Below are 21,593 nucleotides of genomic sequence, written 5' to 3'. Positions count from 1 at the left end.
ATGACGTCGGTGTCAGTTTGATTGAAGTATGGGGTTGGAAAAGGCGTCTTTTGTTTCAGTAAATATGATAATCCTCAGAATCCAAATGCACAGACGCAACAAGTACATGCATGCTATACAGTATGTATATGGGATATTCAACACCTGCCAGGTATGATTGTAAACTCTGCCAAAGCTCTTCAGCATGTAACTGTAAAGCCTACTAAAAACCTAAAAACCTACTTGGATGAAGAAGAAGAAGAAGAAGAAGAAGAATTACTTTATTTATCCCGCACGGGGAAATTGAATTTTGGTGAAATAGTAAACATTTCTTTACCAATCACTGAATCGGGTTGTCTTTCTTATTTTATTCCCTTATGGATTTAATTCCCTTCCATAAACACATTTAAATTGCTGTTATATAATGGGAAGCCTGAGAAACAGACGCAGAAAAACATATGCTATTATGTATGCTATGTTTAGGCTTCCACTTTCCCCAGGAGAATTTAGGCACTTTGGTCAACATCCTGTAACTTTTGGTACCCAGAAACTCTAAAGACCTTATGTGTTGCAACACAGAGTACCAGTTTACCATGTCAGAGTGTGTATTTTCTGAAATTTCTGGCACTCGCAGAGTTGTCTTCTCTTGCAACCTCCATCCATCTGGTGCTGCTCGCTTGCTGGGGTGCAACAGACCAGCGAAGACGAGAGCAGATTATCGCCAAGTGTTAAAGCACAGTGGGATGTCCAGACTAGACGAGTTGATCAGAGGGTATCAGCTTTCAGCTTCTCAGCAGGAAGCTGCATAATGCTTTTACAGTGCTGATCCTGTTTCTGCTCGCCTGTCTGGCTGCCTAGTCATGTATGTGGGTGTATGTATGCTTGTGTGTGTTTGTGTGTCTCCTCAGTTGGATTTTACAAAACAGAAATAGGGAGGAAAGACTTGGAGCTGTCACCAACGCAGGGATGTAGGTGGCTTCTTTCAAGTCCTAATATAGGTTTGAAAGAAGGAAGATAGAGAGAAAGCGAAGCTAGGCTTAGAGAGAGGTCCCCGTTTCGAAAAGGTGTGTGCGCGTGTGCGCGTGTGTCAGATAAGAGGCTACAAATTTGAGTGCATAGGCTTGTCTCGCTTAGGTGTGTGTTTGCCTGTGTGTGTGCGTGTATGACGGAGAGAGAGAGAGGCTTGGATGGAGAGAGGGTATTTTTGAGTCTGACAAACTCAAGTCTCATGATGTTTTGAAGCCTGGAGCAGAAAAGAAAGGATAGAGGGTAAGAAAACAAGCACTCAACAGGAAGACTCATGTGCCAGAAATCAAATTAATTCCTTAAATGCCCACATGACAACAACAATTTTGTTTTTTTTAGATACATTTCTTGTCTACTGTCTCTTGCAATGCCTCTACTGCATATGTGAGGGTTGTGCGCCCATTTCTACACTCGAATGAAGAAGGAAACATTAATAATGGATTATGAAGCCCCCTTAGACTTGCAGTGCTTTCTCTGCTTACATCTGTGGGCACACACACACGCACACGCACACACACACACACACACACATACATACAGTAAGAGAGAAGACGCAAGATGAAAGTATAGAGAGAGAGAGAGAGAGAGGAATAATCTTCTAGTGCCCTGAGGGAGGTGTCTATGTGTGGTCAGGGTCTTTTCTAAGTGCTGCTGGGAAATGGAATGTTAGCTTCCAATCAGTCAGGTGACCTACAGCTATTGTCATGTGACCACCCACAGGGTCATGTGATCATATTATGAAAATGAGTGAGACAATAGAGTGGTAAAGTCCCTCCCCTTCCGGTGGAGCACCACAGAGCCTTATTTCAGAAAAAAAATGATGTATGGTATAATGTGCAAGAGGCCATATGTAGTTTACTGAAGGGTTTCACGCAAAACTAACTGCCCTTTTCTACCGTATGTTTTTTCAAAATAAGATCCTGTGGTGGGCACCAGAAGGGGAGGGACTTCCTTTCTCTTTGGGAGTATGAGTCAGTAAGCACATACATGGTCGTTTCAGTGCATTAGTTATTAATGGGCCATCATCAGTGGAGTGGTTATTGCAGGATGAAAGGATAAGCTGGTACGGGCCCTGACACACAAACACAAACAGATTCTACACACATTAATGCACTTAAAACATACTCTCTCTCCCTCTCTCTCTCTCTCTCCCTCTCCCTCTCCCTCTCCCTCTCCCTTTCCCTCTCCCTCTCCCTCTCTCTCTGTGTAAGTCATATGATATACAGTAGATGAGGCCCCAGGTTACACAATGTGACAATATGAGATCATCACTTCAGAGATTGTCCTAATCCCTGAAGCTGCTCACAAGGTTTTCTAATAGCTAACATCAATAACATCAAAAAGACTTATGGCAAAATCTTCAGTGGTGAATTGTTGATTGGTTGTTGTCGTGGATATTGATCATCAAAGTAGGATAAATAAAATGATGATTTAGATGTCCCCCACTCAATAGTACCACCTTATAATAATGGGATTTGATGGCAATGTATTTTTAAACACTATGAATAATTGAAGCTGAGCTTGGGGTTTGCCTCAGATAGTTTGCACTAATGTGCTGCTGGATGCTTAATTCAAATTAAATTCCATATTCAAATGAAGTCCTCGAATAAAACAATACAATGCTGTAACAAATGAAAGCTCTGACTCACAAATGTTATCTGAAAGATGTCACAGTATTGTGGATTTATTGAATGAAACAATGAAACAGCTGAATTGGAGGCAAAATGCCCCTCATTGGACCTCTATGTAAAACTAGTTGCTATGGTAATAGTCCTGATAATGTTGCCCAGAGTAGGTGTCTAACCTCCAACGTCTGATCTTGCATCACCTTAAAAATACTGTGGCTTCTTTATATACAATATAAAACTGTGATGTCTCACTTTGTGTCATATTTCAACACACAGCCTTGTGGTGTTTGTCAGCAGACCAATCTGTCTGTTCACCTTTCTGTAATTTCATCCTCACAGGCATCATCAAACATTGTTGTTTCCTCTGAAAACACAAATTGCAGTTTGTTCAATGTTATATGAATCATCTCTTTAATATTTGGTTCAATCTTTTTTTCATATCTCTTACCCACTACCTTTGATGTTCAAAAGACATGTTATTTTTCTCATACAGTCTGTCTGAATATACCTGTATTCACCCTCTGTCTGAAATGCTCTGTTTTAGCACCTGTCTCTTTAAGCCCCACCTCCCGAAAAAGCCCAGTCTGCTCTGATTGGTCAGCGTTTCTGGGTCTTCTGCATTGCTGCCAGGGAATGACTGTAACGGCATTTTTTTACTAACTAATATATATTAATCGTGACATCACAACCATACAGAAGTCCTGACGGCTCATTTCAAGACACAGGTTGTGTGCATTTCACAGTATTTCTATAGCACCTCAACCTGCTTTATAATGAAAAGAAAAAGACATGGAAAATCACTTTTTACCGTATGGGACCTACAATTCACAAAGGAAGCTGCAGCCATATTTAGGCTTAAATCCTCTGGGTATTGAGATTTTGTCACCTTTTTTTATCGCCATCAGGCAGCTCTGATCCTCTTTATTTTTGAGACGGTGTTCTGAATGTGTCGGCTCCGTTTTGACACAGAGCTCGAGAAAAAAATAGAAACATCAATGTGCCAACACATCGCAACAAAGCAAATAACCAGACACACTTAACACAAAATACAGTAAACAAATACACAGGCTGAACACAGTTGAACGCATGACACCTTTTACACACGTTCATGTATAAATGCACTCACACATGCACACTTCTTTACAAGGTCTGATCCGCCCACACTGCCCTTTTCATCAGTGTTTATTGAGGTATCGGTGTTAAAGCTGGAATGCCCATTAAACTGTGTGTGTATGCTCGTAGGACTTTTCTAAGACGCTATTCGTCCACAGGATGGAAGAATGTAGACAGTAACTTCAGCTTGTTTTGGTCACACTGGGTGGCTCAGCCACTGCTAATAAAGACTCAGTTAAAGCTTGGTGTGAGTGTTATAGGCCACGATTCACATCACAACAACAGAAACATGAAGGACAATTGTAAGGAGGAGCTGGTACCTGAGGATTTGATGTTTCAGTTAATAATCGGGAGTACGAAGTGGGAAGCCATTGGGGGATCATGTCCTTTACTCACAACATAGGGTGGTGGGATCTGAGGGGATAGCATGTTACACCCTGCTCTCATTCCTTATATAACAGACATTCTGTTAGAGCTAAAACAATATGTAATCAATCAATGAGTTGTAAGTAAGGAACTGGTTCCAGCGTCTCAAATGTAAATGTAATGTAAGTTTTGAGGTTATACAGTTGCCATGAACAGTCACACGTTACACTCAATTTGAACATCTAAAAGAAATGGCGGAAAGTAAATATAGTGTACTATGTAGTTAATAAAGAATAATTTGAGACAAGGCCTATTTGTACAGGAGGAGACACACTGCTGTCTACAACCTCCCCACAAGTTAACAGTGGTAAAGTGAGAATTACAGTAAAGAGAAATATATGCACACATACGTACCCACTAGCAGTTCACATAATTATGCCTCCTGCATAAAGTCAAATCAGTTTATTTATAATTCACAAAGCACTTTCTTTGAGTAAAGATGAAAGGACAGTCTACTGTTTTATTCTCATCCTTCTCTAGTGCTGTATTTTAATGTAATGTGGTGCTATTTTCTGATCGTACTTGGTTTCATAGTTCATCTGCGTTTGGGTTCGAGCAGCATGATTAGATGTAGAAAACATGTTTTAAGCATTTATTATTCCTGCTCTGCTCTCTCTTTTCCACCTAACTTGTTTTTTTCCCTATGTTGATTAGCTCCCCCTCCACCCTCTTTCCGCTTAATTTGATTTTAATAACACTCATTATATTAGTGTTGTACTAATACAACATGTTTTGTTTGGGTAAATGCCCTCTTATTTCAGATGAAGAATGTTTCCTTATGAACGTATGACTAACCTTCCTTTTCTGTCTTGTCTGTAGGATCGCAAGCTGTCCAAGTCAGAGCGTCAGCGCTTCAAAGAGGAGGCCGGGATGTTGAAGGGTCTCCAGCATCCTAACATTGTCCGCTTCTATGACTCCTGGGAGGGACCATGCAAAGGAAAGAAATGTATTGTTCTGGTCACTGAGCTCATGACATCTGGCACACTTAAAACGTGAGTACACAAGAGAGAAAAATAATTTTCCAAGATGTTCTGCCCCTACTACTACTACTACTACTACTACTACTCCCTGTTATTTGGACACATAGATCAGATGAATGGACAGGAAGCTATAGACTGATACTAGAACTTATTGGCATGGAAAACAAAGACTCTTCCTGAATTTGCAGTATTCAGTTCAGGTTTTATCATGTGAAACACAATTTGCAAACAATATGCACAAACACAAGCACACACTCCTGCTTCAGAAGAGCGCTGTCATTACAGCTAATGACTCAACTCCAGTTTTTTTGTTGCAATATAGAAATTACACACACACGTCCTCGTTCCTGTCAAACTAATAGGCAGTTTTTGTCTGTTTTCAACTTCAAAACAGCCTTTCGCTGTGGTGTCGTAAGCATCCCACCTGGTTTTTCAGTGCCAATTGCAGCTGTTGGCGGTTCAATTAGTGTGTCTGACTCATTACCATTACATTGTGCAGTATGTGTCTTTGTGTGTTACCAAAATATATATATATATATACCATTGACTGAGCACATATGTGACTTTAAAGAGTGAAATGAAGGAACTGCACAAACACAGTGACATGTAGCAATATCAATCCACCTCCAAAATAAAGTGTTTTAGCATCAAATGCACACAAAAAAAGTTGGTAAAGCTCAGGAATCATGGGGGGACTTTCCTAAGTGTGTCACCAACTGTAGGTCTGCGGTTTGCATTTCAATACCAGGGGCATCTGTCAGTCTTTCCCCTCCCCAGTCCCCACTGTGGACAAGTGATGCATCTGTGGCTGTCATTGTCCACGCGCTGACTGCATGCCTGTCCTTCTGCTGTACAGAATAGATGTGTGTCTGTGAATGTGATTGTTGAGCTCCTGATACAATAAAAGGCTAACTGTGGGGCGTGTGGGGCACGCCGTGCTCCACACGGTGCATCGTGGGACATCGGCCCACCTGCCAGCTGCTGCTGCTGCTGCTTCTGCTGCAGATTCCTCTCATTCCTGAAAGAAAGACAGCCAGAGGGAGAGACCAAATGAGGCGTGTGGGGGGGCAGACAGCGAGAGAGGTAGATGGATGATGGATGACTAGACTGTTAGTTAATTTTATGCAGAGTCACAGAAAGAGGGGGAGAGAAAATCAACTGATGAGCAACTGATAGTGAGACAGTCAGTTGAAAAGTCAAATAGAAAAACGAGTTACCAGTTTATTGGTTTGTCAGTGTGACTGTTTGACTGACAAACCAATGAACCACCTGTCATCCCAGAGTGAGTGTTAATCCAGAAGCCCAGGACTACCAAGGACCGTAGCACCCTCCACTGGAAGACTGAAAAAGCTTCATGCATTTATTCAGATGCTCTCCGTTCTGCATCCGGCCAGCATGTTTGACACAGTAAAATTAAGTTTGATAAGTTTTCTGTTAATTCGCCCAACCTTCGATGTAAAAAAAGAAGGAATGTAAATATGTAAGAAATATGTAAGAGATGTAAATATTGAGACCTTGGACAAAATGAGTCACCAGAATGCAAAAATTAATGTAGGGCAAGTATGATAAATATTACTTAGATCCTTCATTATTAGAATAAAAACCATATGCGTTATATAGTAAGTAAGTACCCTGTACAGTAGTTTATAAACTTATTTTTATGGCACCAAAAAAATAAGCTAGTTCAGAGATAAACATTTTTTTGGGGGGGTGATGATGAGTAAATGCATTATAGAATAGAATAGAAATTAGAACAGACTGTTTTTGATGTACCTGGTGTAGTCTGAAGTACCCTGTACATATATGAACAGGATCGAGGCTGCACAGAGATTTGGCTGTCATCCAGATGAAGACTCAGAAAGGAGAGGGACTCCAGTACGCTGAAGTGGTGGAAAAAGAAAGAGATGGTGAGAGGGAGGACTGATAGGAAGGGAGAGAGATGGTGAGGGTGGAAATACTGACCAACGTGGGTTCAGGGTATTAGAGGCCCCTTATCTCTGTGCGTGTGCTCGTGCTTGTGTGCGCGTTCACATACTGTACATTTGTATCCGCATATTTCCCACAATGCAAATGTATATCTATGTGTTTAGGCATGTGTGTTGAAAAGGGAGCACAGATGAATGATTGTGCTGGAGAGATGCTTTGTGCTTTGTCACCTCTGCACCTCTGCATCGCAGCATGCCACAGGGTTTAACTTGTCTGTCATCACTGTTCTGACTTGGGAAATGGAGAGAAAGAAAAGCAGAGGAGACAGGCAAGGGAGAGGAGGGCGGCCAGGTAGGTAAAGGGAATGAATGTACAGAGGGAGGAAGAAGAGAACGCTGCCCCTTAAAAGATACGTGGGAAGTTGAAATAAAGTGAGAGATGGAGTGATGGAAATGGGATGCATGTGAGAAAGGGAGAGGAAATTAAAGGTTTTAGTATAAACACTTAAATTATGCAGATGGAAATTAGGAGGTAAGTTAACTTAAAAAGTCCCAAAAAGATTATTTTTAGTCTTTAAAGTGTTTCGAGCACTGAAACTCTTAATGAAAATACGTGAATCCACCTAGATCTCCCTGTTTTATAAACTGAATAGATAATAGACTGATAATAGATACAGTAAATGGCAACAGCATATGTAAGAGACAAAGTCACCATATTATTATTAGTTGCAACCCTACTTTGGTCATACTCCATTGTTGGTATGCGGCGGCTGTGGCTCAGAGACAGAGCGGGTAGTCTTCCTTTCGTGAAATGGGCGGTTTGATCCCTGACTCCTCTGAACCAACCCAAAAAAAAATGCTTTCACACTAGAAACAAACTGGTTCACTTTAATCCAGGCCGAGACCACCTCTTCTCATCAGACCGAGGTTCAACTCTTTGGTAACAAAGAAAAACAAATGAAAAGTTTAAGAGATGTATGACAAGTAATTGGTGATTAGACCTCATCATGATGTCATCGTTTTACAGGTGTAGTCACAATGAAACTGTACAGTAAAATCACTCCAATGAACATTGGGACCATGACATGATGGCTGATGGCTGCAGCTGTAACATGCATGCGGAAGAGTAAGAACTACAATATTTTCCTGTTAAACGAAGAGTAGATGTATAAAGTAGCAGCAAATTAAAATACTGGAATATTAATGAAATACCACTGGGCAGTGACTTAGGTCTACTCTGATACCGACATAGGGTCTTTAACTAACACTGCAGCTTCTACCAGCAGTCTGGATCTGGGCCGGAGCGGACAGGTCTGTGATGCTGAGCCTAGAGTCGTCTGAATGGCTCCCCTTCAGTAAAGACAGATTTGCAGGGTCACTGGACGGTTCAGTCAGCTGCCCGTTATTCACCACGGTCATGGGCAGATTTAATTTGAGTTTAAGTTTAAAGGACATTAAATTAAATGCAGTAAATAGATCAAGGACAAGATCATTTTTAACCTCTAAAAACCATAGCACCTTTACAAAAAACAGTGACTTAAATCGAACTATTATGCCTGTGTGATGCAAGGAAATTACAGCACATACCTACAAATCAAACAAGATGGTGAGTAATGGAACCTCCTTTGAATCCTGTTAATGGTCTAGATGAGCAGAAGATGACTAGCCCGGCGTCTCCTCCGTCTGTTCTTTGCTCTGTACTTGAATTTAGTTGAAGAGCTGAGGAGAGAAAGGCAGACAAGGTCCCCAGCTGACGGGAAATAATTGGAAAACACTTTGCTTTGAATTCAAACAATGATTTTAAATTCGTTAATCTAAAGTGACAGTCAAATGGATTTTGAATGAGTTCTCAAAGCTCTTAAAAGAGAACTTTTGACCGAAGCATTTTCATCAGATTTAATAAATAAAAAAAAAACAACTGCTTGTTTAAGTTATTTGACTGAAAGTGACAGATGTTCAATCTAGAGGAGGGGTTGTCTAGATAACTGAAATACATCTCACAGTAAGATTTTTGCAGTGCTGCAAAGTTTCCTCCCACATTCCACAGACTTAGGAACTGGTGGACTGGAGACCCCAGGTCCCCCACAGGTGTGGATCTTTGTTCGTTCTGTGAACACCTGGCGACCAGTCAAAGGGTGTCTCCCTGCTTTTTACGCCTAGGGGAACAGGTCGGGATAGGTTTCGAAGTGGGAAAAGATATTACGCAGCTCAAACCCCAATAAAAAGAGTTTCTGATGCTCCACAAAGACTTTTAATAAAGTATGGAATCCCTTTCTTAACCATATTAAAAACGGAAATCCAATTACCCGCTGTTCCGTAAAGAGGAAAAGTCAGAATAAGCCATTCTCATTTAATAGAGCTCTCGCTGCTCTGAAAGTTGTTTTCTTACATTTTTACAAACTAAGACCTACTTCATTTTATTTTTATTTTTATGTGTATTTATTTTTAATTTAAAATTCTTATCCTGTAATTTTATTTTATTGACACTATGTTCCATTCAGTTTTTCTCGTCATTTTGTGTACATAATAGGAATATATTATACAAAGTAAACAATGTAATATATATATATATATATATATATATATATATATATTTATATATCAGCAAGGCTACTATTGATAGATGAGAAGTTAACAATTCTTTTTTTTTTTTTTTACAGACATTTACATGACGTTGTGATTGGCTATTTTTGCTTTATGCAGTGTGAAAATGACTGAGATAAATGTTTGAAAAAGCTGAATGCCTGCTTTGATATGGTCAAATAAATAAACCCTAAAGTTCATTCAGTTTTCAACCGCCATTCTCTTGAATCAAGCTCTTTCAGACCTATTTGCATCCAGCTTAAAATAAATATCTGGGTCCAAAAATAGGTTTAAATGTCATTTTGTCTCAGTATTCCAGTGGAATGCATGCGATGTCAGTCTCCAACCATGCAGACGCCAGCATGTCTGCGAGTGACTGCCTGCCATTCATGAATGTATGAGCACTTACTATGTATGATTTTTAAGCTGGAATTGTCTGACAGTAATCCCCTTTGGTTGTGAAAGCTTTCATCTTTAATTGAAGCATTATCCCTGTGTCCGACCATTGCGGCATCTTATCTGGCAATTGTCTGCCTCTCAATGCTTTGCTTTGGAATAATGAAGTCCCTCTTGGATGTTTTTTAGTTTCCTGCAATAATAACATACTGTATAACACATACAAGTGTCTTATAAGTGCCCTTAAAGCTGATAAAAAGATGCTACAGATAATAAGATATGACATGCATAGTTTTGGCTGGTGTCTCTTTTATGGAGTGACTTTCAAAGAGAAAAGTAGTAGGCAGTTATAGTCACAAAGGCCACTTAAACAGGATACATGGCTGTTTGAAAAGCTGTAATGACGTTGAACCTGCTGCTCTCTGTATAATTTTGTACACTTAATCTTGCTTTGTTGAATGATGTGCCGTTTCGTGTGTGATTTATTTGTCCCGCAGCTACCTGAAGCGCTTCAAGGTGATGAAAATCAAGGTCCTGCGTTCATGGTGCAGACAGATCCTCAAAGGCCTTCACTTCCTGCACACCAGAGCCCCGCCCATTATTCACAGGGACCTGAAATGCGACAACATCTTCATCACGGGGCCCACGGGCTCGGTGAAAATAGGGGACCTTGGATTGGCCACGCTGAAGAGGGCCTCCTTTGCCAAGAGTGTCATAGGTAGGGAAAAGGACACAAATTCCTTATTTCTTGTACCTCACAAACAGCGGTCCGTTGTAAGACACTAAGCTGTATAGCTGAATGAAATTTTTAGATCTGTGTGCCATAACAATAAGCGTTTTACGTACACACGTCCACACACGCTGTCTCGTATAAGCAAAGACATGAACACGTACACATCGCGCACAACTACACACACACACACACACACACACACACACACACACACACACACACACACACACACACACACACACACACACACACACACACACACACACACACACACACACACACGCCTACTGTGGATTAATTTTACTGCCTTTAAAATGCCTGGTTGTAAAAGCAAACCACAGGTATTTAAAATGCGAAATACACACCACTCAGTCTGCTATTAAGATAGGATTAAGCTGTCTGGAGATGTGATGGCTACATACACACACACCAAAGAATACACACCAAGCAATGTAAAATACACACTTGAACAAAAGTCAAGTAAAAAGTGTCTGCTGTGCTCTATATAACAACATGGCTGCCATTCAGTTGTATAGTTAACCACAGATATCCTGGTATTCCTACACGTTTGCGCACCAGTCCATTATTGTGCATTTTCTCAAACACTTGAGGCAAGAATGATATGCTTTGTAAATCTCACAGCTGCTTTGTAGTAATTAAGCAGACCTCAAGGATTTGGACACTTGCAGCAATCCACACATACACACACATGCATGAATGTGCAAACATACACAACTAGCTAAGTTATTTATTTAAACTTCACAGTTTGCAACCATTGTGTTATATAGCATTTAAAGGTCCCATGTTGTAAGAAGGGAGATTCCCATGTCTTTTTTTAATCATAAAGCAGTTTGAGGTATTAAATAAATACTGTGAAAGTTTCAGAATCAGAAATAAAGAAAACAAACAATCAACAGATAAATGCACACAGCCTGTATTCAGAAACTGTGTGTTTAAACGAACCGGCAGGACTTCTACACGCTTGTGATGTTGTTAGTTATTCCCCAGCTGTAGTGACAGTGCAAAGATGGCGAGAGTCTGATATGAGATATCTAAAGTAAATTCCCAGCACAATGTCCTTTAATAAGTCATTGTTTTCTCTTTCATGTTAATCAGGAACCCCAGAGTTTATGGCTCCAGAGATGTATGAGGAGAAGTATGATGAATCCGTAGATGTTTACGCCTTTGGGATGTGTATGCTGGAGATGGCTACCTCAGAGTACCCCTACTCTGAATGTCAAAACGCTGCCCAGATCTACAGGCGTGTTACTAGTGTAAGTCTGCATTCTCTGTACAGTACGGGTGAAACTATTTCCTTTGAATGCCTCAGCTGTGAATGACTGCGGAAACAAGAAGTGGTAGCATTCATGTGTTGCATCTAACAGCCTTGTTTTTCTCTTTTGTCTCTAATGTCTACCCTCCTCTCTGTCACTAACCCCATACTTGTTTACTGACTGTATTAATAAGTTTAGCATGAGCTGTGGGAGATCCAGTCTTATGACTGTGTTTTTGAACTGATTAGTCTCTCTTGCTTATTCTCTCTCCCTCCCTGCCTCCTTCTTTTGCTCTCTCTTGTAAAAGGAAAAACACAGCGTTATGGGAAAGCCTTTTTTTTGGCTGTACTTTTTTCTCCACCACTAGAGAGCAATACCAAGCAAGCCATGTTATATAAAAGGTCAAAACAAATCAAAAACTTCAAAACCCTTAAATAATATTAAGGCACATTAATCCTGGAGCATCTCCCAGTTTTCACAGAATACGACATATGGCAGACAAAACACTCTTGTGTGCATCCATCTGATTGGAATGAACTCACTTTCTGTTCACTTTTAGTTTTGTAACATTTCTAGCATTTGCTAAAAATACAGTTGACAGTTGGCTGGAGACACTGTGGGGGGAAAAATGGGACAGAGCAAAACACAGACAACAGATGCAACCAGAGGCTGTTTTAAGTTGAGTGCTGCCGAGGTCATCACCCCAACACACACAAACACACACACACACACACACACACACACACACACACACACACACACACAGGCAGATGAGAGCTGTCTCTCTACTTTCCTCACAGGACTGAGATCAGCTTTGTAGTAGCTGACAGAGACGGTTAATGGACCAGAGGAATTTACTAGAAATCTCTCTTTCTTCCCTCTCTTTATCTCTCTTTATCCTCGTCGAGTGCCTCCATTATCACCCTGTTCTCTCTGCATCTATCTCTAATATCACATCTTTTATTTCAGCTTTATTTGAAACAAAATGATAAAATGATTCTTCAGTGCAAATCAGAAGAGATGCTCAAACATGTAGGCTTGTTTACTTACTTAATTGAACACTATTTTTTCAAAATAGGGAAGGATAGGAAGTGCAACGGCACTTGTGCTCAAAAATGTTACTTTTTACCGGTTTTGTTATCTTATATTGTATATGCTTTGATGTCTATTTAGTCTCAGTTCAGTAATGGAATTTATCAAATCCTTTCAGTGTCCATCCGTACTATTTGAGCAGCAAATTCAAATTGAAGGGATTTGGATTAAGATTCTCTAAACCACTGTGAGAGAAAAGAGCCAGTCCTCTGTCTTTCTCTCTCTCGGTCATCTCTTTGAATCTCAATATAATTTAACAAGCTTTATGTGCAGAATACATTTAGATGGTATTTTTCAATCCATACGCCAGTCTGGCCCTCTCGCCTCGCTATCCTTCCCATCCCTCTTCTAATCCCTCCACTCACTCACAAAATTGAAATCACCCCCAATTTGATCAAAACCCTATTTGATTATCGTTGTGACATAAGCATCTGGGTTCACAACTGTTTATGTTTTATAATTTAATAGCAGTAACTCAATTCCAACTTTAACTTCATGTAAGGACACAGCTCATGGGTGGTCCATGGCACAATAAAAAAACAAAGAAGAGAAGCAAAAAAAAAAGAATATACATATATATATATATATATATATATATATATTGAAATAGATAAATAAAATAAATCAACAATTATCATCATACATTTACATACATATGTATGTATATATATATATATATATATATATATATATATATATATATATTTGTGTTACAGCAGAGCAGGTGGGTACATAAACATTAACAAACATTTGGCTTGCACTGCAGCTTTTTGGAGCTTTAAGCAGCAGCCTCACACTGTCATTATAAGCCACTTTGAGTCTTCACATGATGCCTTTTTTGTAACTACGCCACAGTGTGGGGAGTGCATAGTGAGTAGTGCAGATCTTCACAGTCACTGAACACATACTAACTTTAACATAGCATGTTGTCTTCCTTCAGTAAAGGTTAATTTTGTCTTACCATACACGAGAGTGATAGGGCATTATGTTTCAAAGATCATTTAATCAAATAGACACACACACACACACACACACACACACACACACACACACACACACACACACACACACACACACACACACACACACACACACACACACACACACACACACACACACACACACACACACACACACACACACACACACACACACACAGCCTTGTGACAACCCCAGGGGTCCTAGTCACCTGCTTCCTTTCATTTCACTGCCTAATCCATCTTTACAGCTCTCTACCCTCCATCTCTCACAAAGTTTGAGATCTCAATTAATGTGTTTAACCGCAACATTAGAAAATAAAATAAAATAGAAGTAGAAGTCTTTATTGTCATTGTAGCAGAGCAAACAACGCAATTAGAGATGCAACTCCACTTGGTGTAGAGTAAAATACACATTTAAAATTCAAAACACCACCTAACACCACCCCTAGTCCAGGTAATAACTCATAGAGATATGGAACTGTTCACAATGAGTGACAGGTAAACAGGGCTTTATTTGAAGGGGTCACAAGCCAAAAAGGTTGTGCAACGAAGGGAAAATACACTTCAATGAACAATTCTACTACAAAAACTGTATGTTCTTTCACTTCAGTGTTTTACTCATAATGTGCATCCTATTTTACTTTGTGTGACTGTAAGGCAGGACCCTCTGAAAGCACAAGCTGTGTGGACATACACTTAAAGTAGCTCCACATAGGATGTTGTTGTGTACTTTATGGTTCTTCTCCTTCTGGGACATTCCTGATCTCCAATCAGCCTCGTTAAACAGAAATCTTGCTCCCTCTGTCTTTCTCTCTCTCTCTCCTTCATCCTCCCGTCTTCTGTCAGACTTAATACCATTACTTCCTCCGTCAGTCCTAGACCCAGAATCACGTGTGTGTGTGTGTGTGTGTGTGTGTGTGTGTGTGTGTGTGGGGGGGGGGGGGGGCTGTTATGTAATGGTAAACTGGGGGGTTGACAGAGAGAAACAGGCCAAGAAAGTAAAGAAAGACGGAGCTGTAGGACAAGAGTAGAAGTAGGTGGTCATTTGCTGGCGTAACAGTTTGAGATAAACAGTCCTCTCTCAGTTAAGCAAGTCTCCAGTCTTCTTTTCTCAGTACTTACTAGGTAAGTCACCAATTTTTATTTGACAAATTAACTATTTATTTTTCTCTTTTGCTTTGATATTCTCATGTTCTTCCTTTCAATTTAAACCTTTTTTGTGTTGAGGAAACCTGTGAGAAAAAAGTTTGGATCTGTGCTGATTTCTCCATTTCTTTTATTTTTTAAGAACTGCATTTCAGACGGGCTGTACTCAGCGAGCAAGCGAATGCATTGAGTTGATTTGTTGACATAAATCAACATGACACTGTAGCATCCTCCATTCAGGTGTATAACAGAGGGAGCGATTGAAGTATTTTCTGGAGCATGTCATTTTCTTCTGCTACCTTTTTATGTATTCAAGATTTAGCCGCAGCTTTGCTTCAGTCTCTATTTCGTTCCTCCATTATTTGAACCAAGAGGTTGGTCATTAAGATGCCTTCTGTCGAACAGTGTAGCTGAACTTGGGTTCAGTGTCGGGTGCACCTAAAAAACTGATGGGCCTTTAGAGGTTTCTTGTTCTTAGTATAAAAAGTTGTTTACTATAACCATTTTGTTCTATCAATGACTAAAACCCTGCATTATATTTTGCTGCATCATGCTAATATGTTGTATCATATGGTATCTTAAATTATAGCTGTTGTTTTCCAGTGTTTCCATTTTCCAATATTATCCATTAGAAGTGCCTTTTCTCAGTACCTAACTGCAGCGTGCGTGCGTGCGTGCGTGCGTGCGTGCGTGCGTGCGTGCGTGCGTGCGTGCGTGCGTGCGCACGCATGCATGCTGTGTGCGTGCGTGTCTGTGTGTGATCGGCTCCTTGTCTTCCTCTGAAAGGCTCCTTGTCTTCACTGCTCTTCTTTTTGTGTGTGTGCAGGGAGTGAAGCCTGGGAGTTTTGACAAGGTAGCCATTCCTGAGGTAAAAGAAATTATAGAGGGCTGCATCAGAACAAACAAGGATGAGAGGTGAGAAAGACACACACAGACAGGACATTGTTGGATGTTATATGGACTCTCTATCGTAACATTGTGAGAAATATAGGCAACATTTCAATTTCTATTTTTTTACTTTTTAAAAACAAGATAGATTGCAATATCACCACCACACCCAATCATGTCTAGGAGCAAAATCACCCTTAAATCCTGTTCTGATTTCACAGCTTCTTGGTCACAAATAACAAGTCCTCTGTTCTCTGTCAAAACATCCATCGTACCCTCATGTGTACTGCTTTAGAAACTCAGCTTGTGTCCTTCTCTTGCACTCATTGCCTCACAGAATTCTTTGGTGATTGGTGGTCTGTGATACAGTTTTTTTTTTTTTTTTTGTCACAATGTGAAATATATGTGTGCCCGGACTAATTGTCAACATGTTGTTTTGACATCGATAAATGAAATACCATGTCTGTCCTATTAGCTGGAGACCAGCTAACAATGCATCACTGGTCTTGAACAAATTGGTATAAATAAGTACCGTAAATCCTCTCTTACATATTTTTTTCTTGTTCCTCTAGGTATGCTATAAAGATCCTGTTGAACCATGCGTTCTTCCAGGAGGACACGGGGGTGAGGGTTGAACTGGCAGAAGAGGATGATGGGGAGATGATTGCCATCAAACTCTGGCTCAGGATAGAAGACGTCAAGAAGCTCAAAGGCAAGGAATGATATTTTTCATCAAATTTTTTTTGTATATGGTAGAGTTTGTAATGGAAATATGTTTTGTCATCCCTAAAGCCCAAGTACGTACTTTTAACCATATCTGTCATCATTTGGCAGATAACAGCAGCTTTTCTTATCTGCTCAAAAATCCCTATTTAGCTGCTTATTCTGGTAGTGATAAGCAGTAACATATTTACACCATAGATTTTAATTACAGAGAGGCAGCTGCCTGACCAGCCATTCGTTTACTTGTTTGCAGGCAAATACAAAGACAACGAAGCCATCGAGTTTTCTTTCGACCTGAGCAAGGATGTCCCTGAAGATGTGGCCCAGGAAATGGTATGTACAACGAAAGGAAGCAACTGGATGAGTAGATGGTACAGGAAGTGGGAGAAGTGATGCATTTTTTCAAAAAGAGAATAGACAGAAGGGAAGAATGGTGGATTGAACTCTATTATGATATGACAAATCAAAGGGTTGGGGTTTCTTGGGCCTGTTTGTTAAAAAGAGAATCTGTGTGACTTCACCTAACTCCCCAGGTCGAGTCTGGCTATGTTGCTGAGGGTGACCACAAGACCATGGCCAAGGCGATCAAGGACCGTGTGTCTCTGATCCGACGGAAGAGAGAACAGAGGCAGCTGGTACGAGAGGAACAGGAAAAGAGAAAACTGGAGACTGAACTACTGCAGCAACAACAACAGCAACAACAACAGCAACAGCAGCAGCAGCAGCAACAACAGCAACAACAACAACAACAGCAGCAGCAGCAACAACAACAACAACAGCAACAACAACAACAACAACAGCAGCAACAACAACAACAACAACAACAACAGCAGCAACAGCAGCTACAACAACAACAGCAGCAGCAGCAGCAGCAGCAACAAGAGGCACTCAAACCTTCACACACACAGGTTTGTTGAACAGCAAGCCAGTTAGCATAGTTTAAAGGTCCCATATTAGGTCTGAATATACCTGTATTCACCTTCTGTCTGAAACACACAGTTTTAGCCCCCTCTCCCGAAAAAGGCCCAGTCTGCTCTGATTGGTCAGTGTTTCTGGGTCTTCCCACAACGTCCCTGCACCATCATTGCAGCCGGGGAATATAGTCCTGACAGCTCGTTTAAAGGCACATTTTCTGATGGTGGTGCAATGAGATACACTGGATTTAAGGGCGTGCATTTCTCTGTTAACTGAGTGTTTTTATACTCGCTTTGTTTGTATTTGTATAGCACCTCAACCTGGTTTATAATAAAAAACAGGCATGGCAATCTCAGTTTAACAATATGGGATATTTAATGTTATTAATTTCAATCAGTTTGTTGTATATTTGTATCTTCGTAACATTGAATGATTGTTGGCCAGCAGACTGATGAGTAAATAAAGTCATCACAGAGACATTCAATTCGGCACTATGCATTCATCACACAACAAATGATGTATCAATTTATGATTTATGTTCAGTGACATTTGCACATTTGCACCTGGCAGTCAGTCCTTTTTTGTCTAATTGTAGAATTTGAATGTGTACCATGTGGACTCTTGTCACATAAAAATGTGAGGTTTCTTTGTTTTGTTCATTTTTCATTAGTTGATCCTAGCTTGTGATTGTGTGTCTGCAGGTCGAAGCAGAGGAGACGGAAGTGGAGCAACAGCAGCTTCACTATCAGCAGAGCAGCATCTCACACACATGTAAGACAAACCACAAATAGCAGGTAGAGTGTTTATCGTAAAGCCCGGCATCATCGCATTCCGCACAGATCTTACGTTATTTCCATGGTATTCTTATGATTGATTCATAAAAGGTAATGTATTCATCAACATCTGTAATGTATGAGTGCAAAGAGATATAGATTATTCTCATGTTGCCTCCTGATGTCTTTACACATCTCTTTCTGTCCCTCAGCTGAAGGAGGTCTGGACAGTGGCCAGGGTTCCACAGTTTTCTCCTCAGACTCCCCCCACCTGGGTCAGCTGACCATGTCGTACAGCTGCCCCCCTTCCTCCCACCCCCCTTCCCAGCCCCAAACCCCCTACCCCTCAACCCCCTCTGCTAACCCGCTGCAGCACCCAGGCTACGCCCAGCCGCCGCAGCCAATGGTGAGTGGTGACGTCATCTAAATTAGACATTACACAAATGTAGGTTTCACTTGCACATCTGAGGTCGTGCTTTACACATCTGTGAGTGGTCTTATGCTCACAGTTGTGCTGAAAATGACTGTTGAGCATGGAGTGAGCACTGCATTGTGTTTTGGAGTGGGAGTGAGTAGGAATGAAGCTTGCAGTGTTCCTGAGTAGGATGGGAATTGCGGTTATTTGTTGGACTAAATACACTAGAGCATGCGGCTGATGGGTTTTTATTTGGAGATGATCACCTCTGACCTGATAAAGAGGAGTACTAGAAGGTATTTGATTTTTTTTTTCTTGCCTATTGGCAGGATTCAGATAAAAAGCAACATAATCTCAGCCAATATTTAAGATACTTGGAGCCCTATTTAGACGATCTATGGTGCATGGTATGAAGTGCATGGCGTAAGTACATTTAGGATGTTTCCAACTCCACTTTTGCTAGTTAGATGGCAAATATTCTGGGCGCAAAGTAAGGCAGAAGGGGCAAAGGGATTGATTTAGTCTCTTTATTAGCCATGGGTTTGTTTTCAGTGTAACATGAATTAAACCAATCAGAGTGTCATCTCCCATTTTAAATGCCAGGCGCACCTCAGCAGTCACATTTCTATTTAAACAGCAGGTTCAGGGAATTGGAGAAGCGAGCGGTTTTCTGCTGAGTAAATGTGTCTGCTAGTGGGCAAAGCAGCAGACCCTCCGCCATCTCCCAATCTTCTCTCCCAGCAACAACTTAATTTTACTGCATATAGGGTAGGCCTATTTAACTAGGGAGGACGAAGGCTGCTTTCAGTCATTGTAAATGTTACAGTACACACAGTAATTTCTCTGCAGCAAATATCGTGGGACATTCAAATCATTGGATTAATATTATCCTTATTAATGATGTATTTCACCCATCCGCTTTTAATCAGAATATTTATTTTTTTGACCGATCCGTGGATTGACCAAGGAGCCACGAATATATATCTGTAGTCTGTGAATCACTAGTCTTGCTATGACTAACGCGCCCTGTAATAGGCAGGAAAATATTGCGGCATTGACTTTAGACCAGGTTTTTGTTGGTCAGTGGTGTTGGTCACTTTCTGCTGCCTCAAGATAACAATGTGGCAACAATGCGCCTGACCACACTTCCTTTTAAGATCAGCACACCCATGGGTGCACAGACGGGCGCAAGTACACTTGCTACTTACACAACGTGGACGCTGGCCGTGAAAAAGACAACTGTGTCGGTCTGAAACGAGCAATGACAGAAGCACTCTGCACTGCGCCGCTTTGCGCCGGGTGCAAGCTAGAGCCCCATGGCAGTTAATTACACAATCACAAACTAAGTAATCAGTTATTCACTTACTTTCATAGTTTGCCAGCTAACCATTCATATTCTATTGTATTCCATCTCAGAAGTCTCTAAGTCACTCTCTCTCCAGCCTACCAGATGGCAGGCATCCCTCTGTGCCTCAATTCTGCCATTTTTCTCAGCCACTTTCTTTTGTTCTTCCCTTAGTCCTACTTGTTTTATGTTAAAATCCTTATTTTTTTTTAAAGGTCACTCAACTACGCAGTTGTTGCATCTGTTGCATCTGTTGTTTATTCAGTTACTATTCTTTTTCTTATGTAATATGTTGAATATTTCTTTATGTTTGTATTTTGAGTTTGAGTTTTAAGTTAATGGGGAGCCAAGTACTTCTTTTTGAATCTAGGGTGGGAACCCTAGACTTGTTGTTTAGTGACCTTTAGGCTACAAATGTTCTTGTCTAGATGAGAATTCAGTTTGTTGGTTGATTGATTGAATAATTTAATAATGTTTTGGGATATATTTTTAGGACAATTCTCAGTCAACTTATTTCCTCATCAAAGGTAATTTCTATGCACCGACAGACTGGTTTATCAAATTTAATAACCACTTAATTGAATATCTTGCGTAACCATTCTCTCCTTTTATGTAATATTGGGTTTATTTTTTATTTTTTTAAATGTTTTTAATTGGATTTTCTAAGGTTTCTTTTGTCAATGTTGTGTTTCAGCCTGTATTAAATTTGTCTTGGCTGCAACTGTTTTATAAGTTGATGTATATCTCTTTGTGTTATTGTGCTATGTGTGTTGTTATACTTTACACATTATGTTACAGGACATGTTAAGGTTTCACTAGAAATTTGTTATGAAACAGTTACTGCTACAAAGTCGATAATCTGAAAATTGAGTTTTCCCCTTTATTTAATTGTATAAATCATTTAAGTTGAGTTGTTATTTTGTTTGTTTATGTATTAAGTTATGGAAAATATTTAAACTGAAATGCTAAACTGTGACTTAGTATCTCTATTTACTTGGTCATTTTTTTCATCAGAGTTTTACTTAATCTCTAAGATTCATTTGTGTTTCTTTTGGTTGCGTTTTCATTTTACTTCTGTTGTCTTTGTTTGGGTCATTTTGTGTGTGTTTTAATTTCTTTGTGTTTGTTTTTCATGTTGGTCCTACCCTCTTCTATCACCCCTCTGTGGCCTACAGCCTGCGTTGCGCCGTCGTCGAAGTCGTAGCATGTCTGTTTGCGTCCCCCCCTCTTCTTACTCCTTTTACCATGCTCCT

General features: G+C 40.3%; 1 protein-coding gene across 6 annotated transcripts in view; it reads left to right on the top strand.

Moving 5' to 3' along the window:
• Positions 1–21,593, top strand: part of LOC310962738 (serine/threonine-protein kinase WNK1-like) — a 94,560-nt gene that overhangs the window by 38,508 nt on the left and 34,459 nt on the right. For all 6 annotated transcript variants that reach the window (XM_083935294.1, XM_083935292.1, XM_083935291.1 and 3 more), the window contains exons 3-11: positions 4,992–5,164; positions 10,554–10,774; positions 11,906–12,063; positions 16,108–16,196; positions 16,742–16,881; positions 17,146–17,225; positions 17,426–17,800; positions 18,509–18,578; positions 18,793–18,986. In XM_083935294.1, the coding sequence (XP_083791420.1) occupies positions 4,992–5,164; positions 10,554–10,774; positions 11,906–12,063; positions 16,108–16,196; positions 16,742–16,881; positions 17,146–17,225; positions 17,426–17,800; positions 18,509–18,578; positions 18,793–18,986 (1,500 nt within the window). The remainder of the gene's footprint in view (positions 1–4,991; positions 5,165–10,553; positions 10,775–11,905; positions 12,064–16,107; positions 16,197–16,741; positions 16,882–17,145; positions 17,226–17,425; positions 17,801–18,508; positions 18,579–18,792; positions 18,987–21,593) is intronic.

Source organism: Echiichthys vipera, assembly GCF_963691815.1.
Source record: "Echiichthys vipera genome assembly, chromosome: 20".
Classification (NCBI taxonomy): Eukaryota; Metazoa; Chordata; class Actinopteri; order Perciformes; family Trachinidae; genus Echiichthys; species Echiichthys vipera.
The sequence above is the reverse complement of the archived record's forward strand: the minus strand, read 5'-3'. Positions and strand labels throughout refer to the sequence as shown.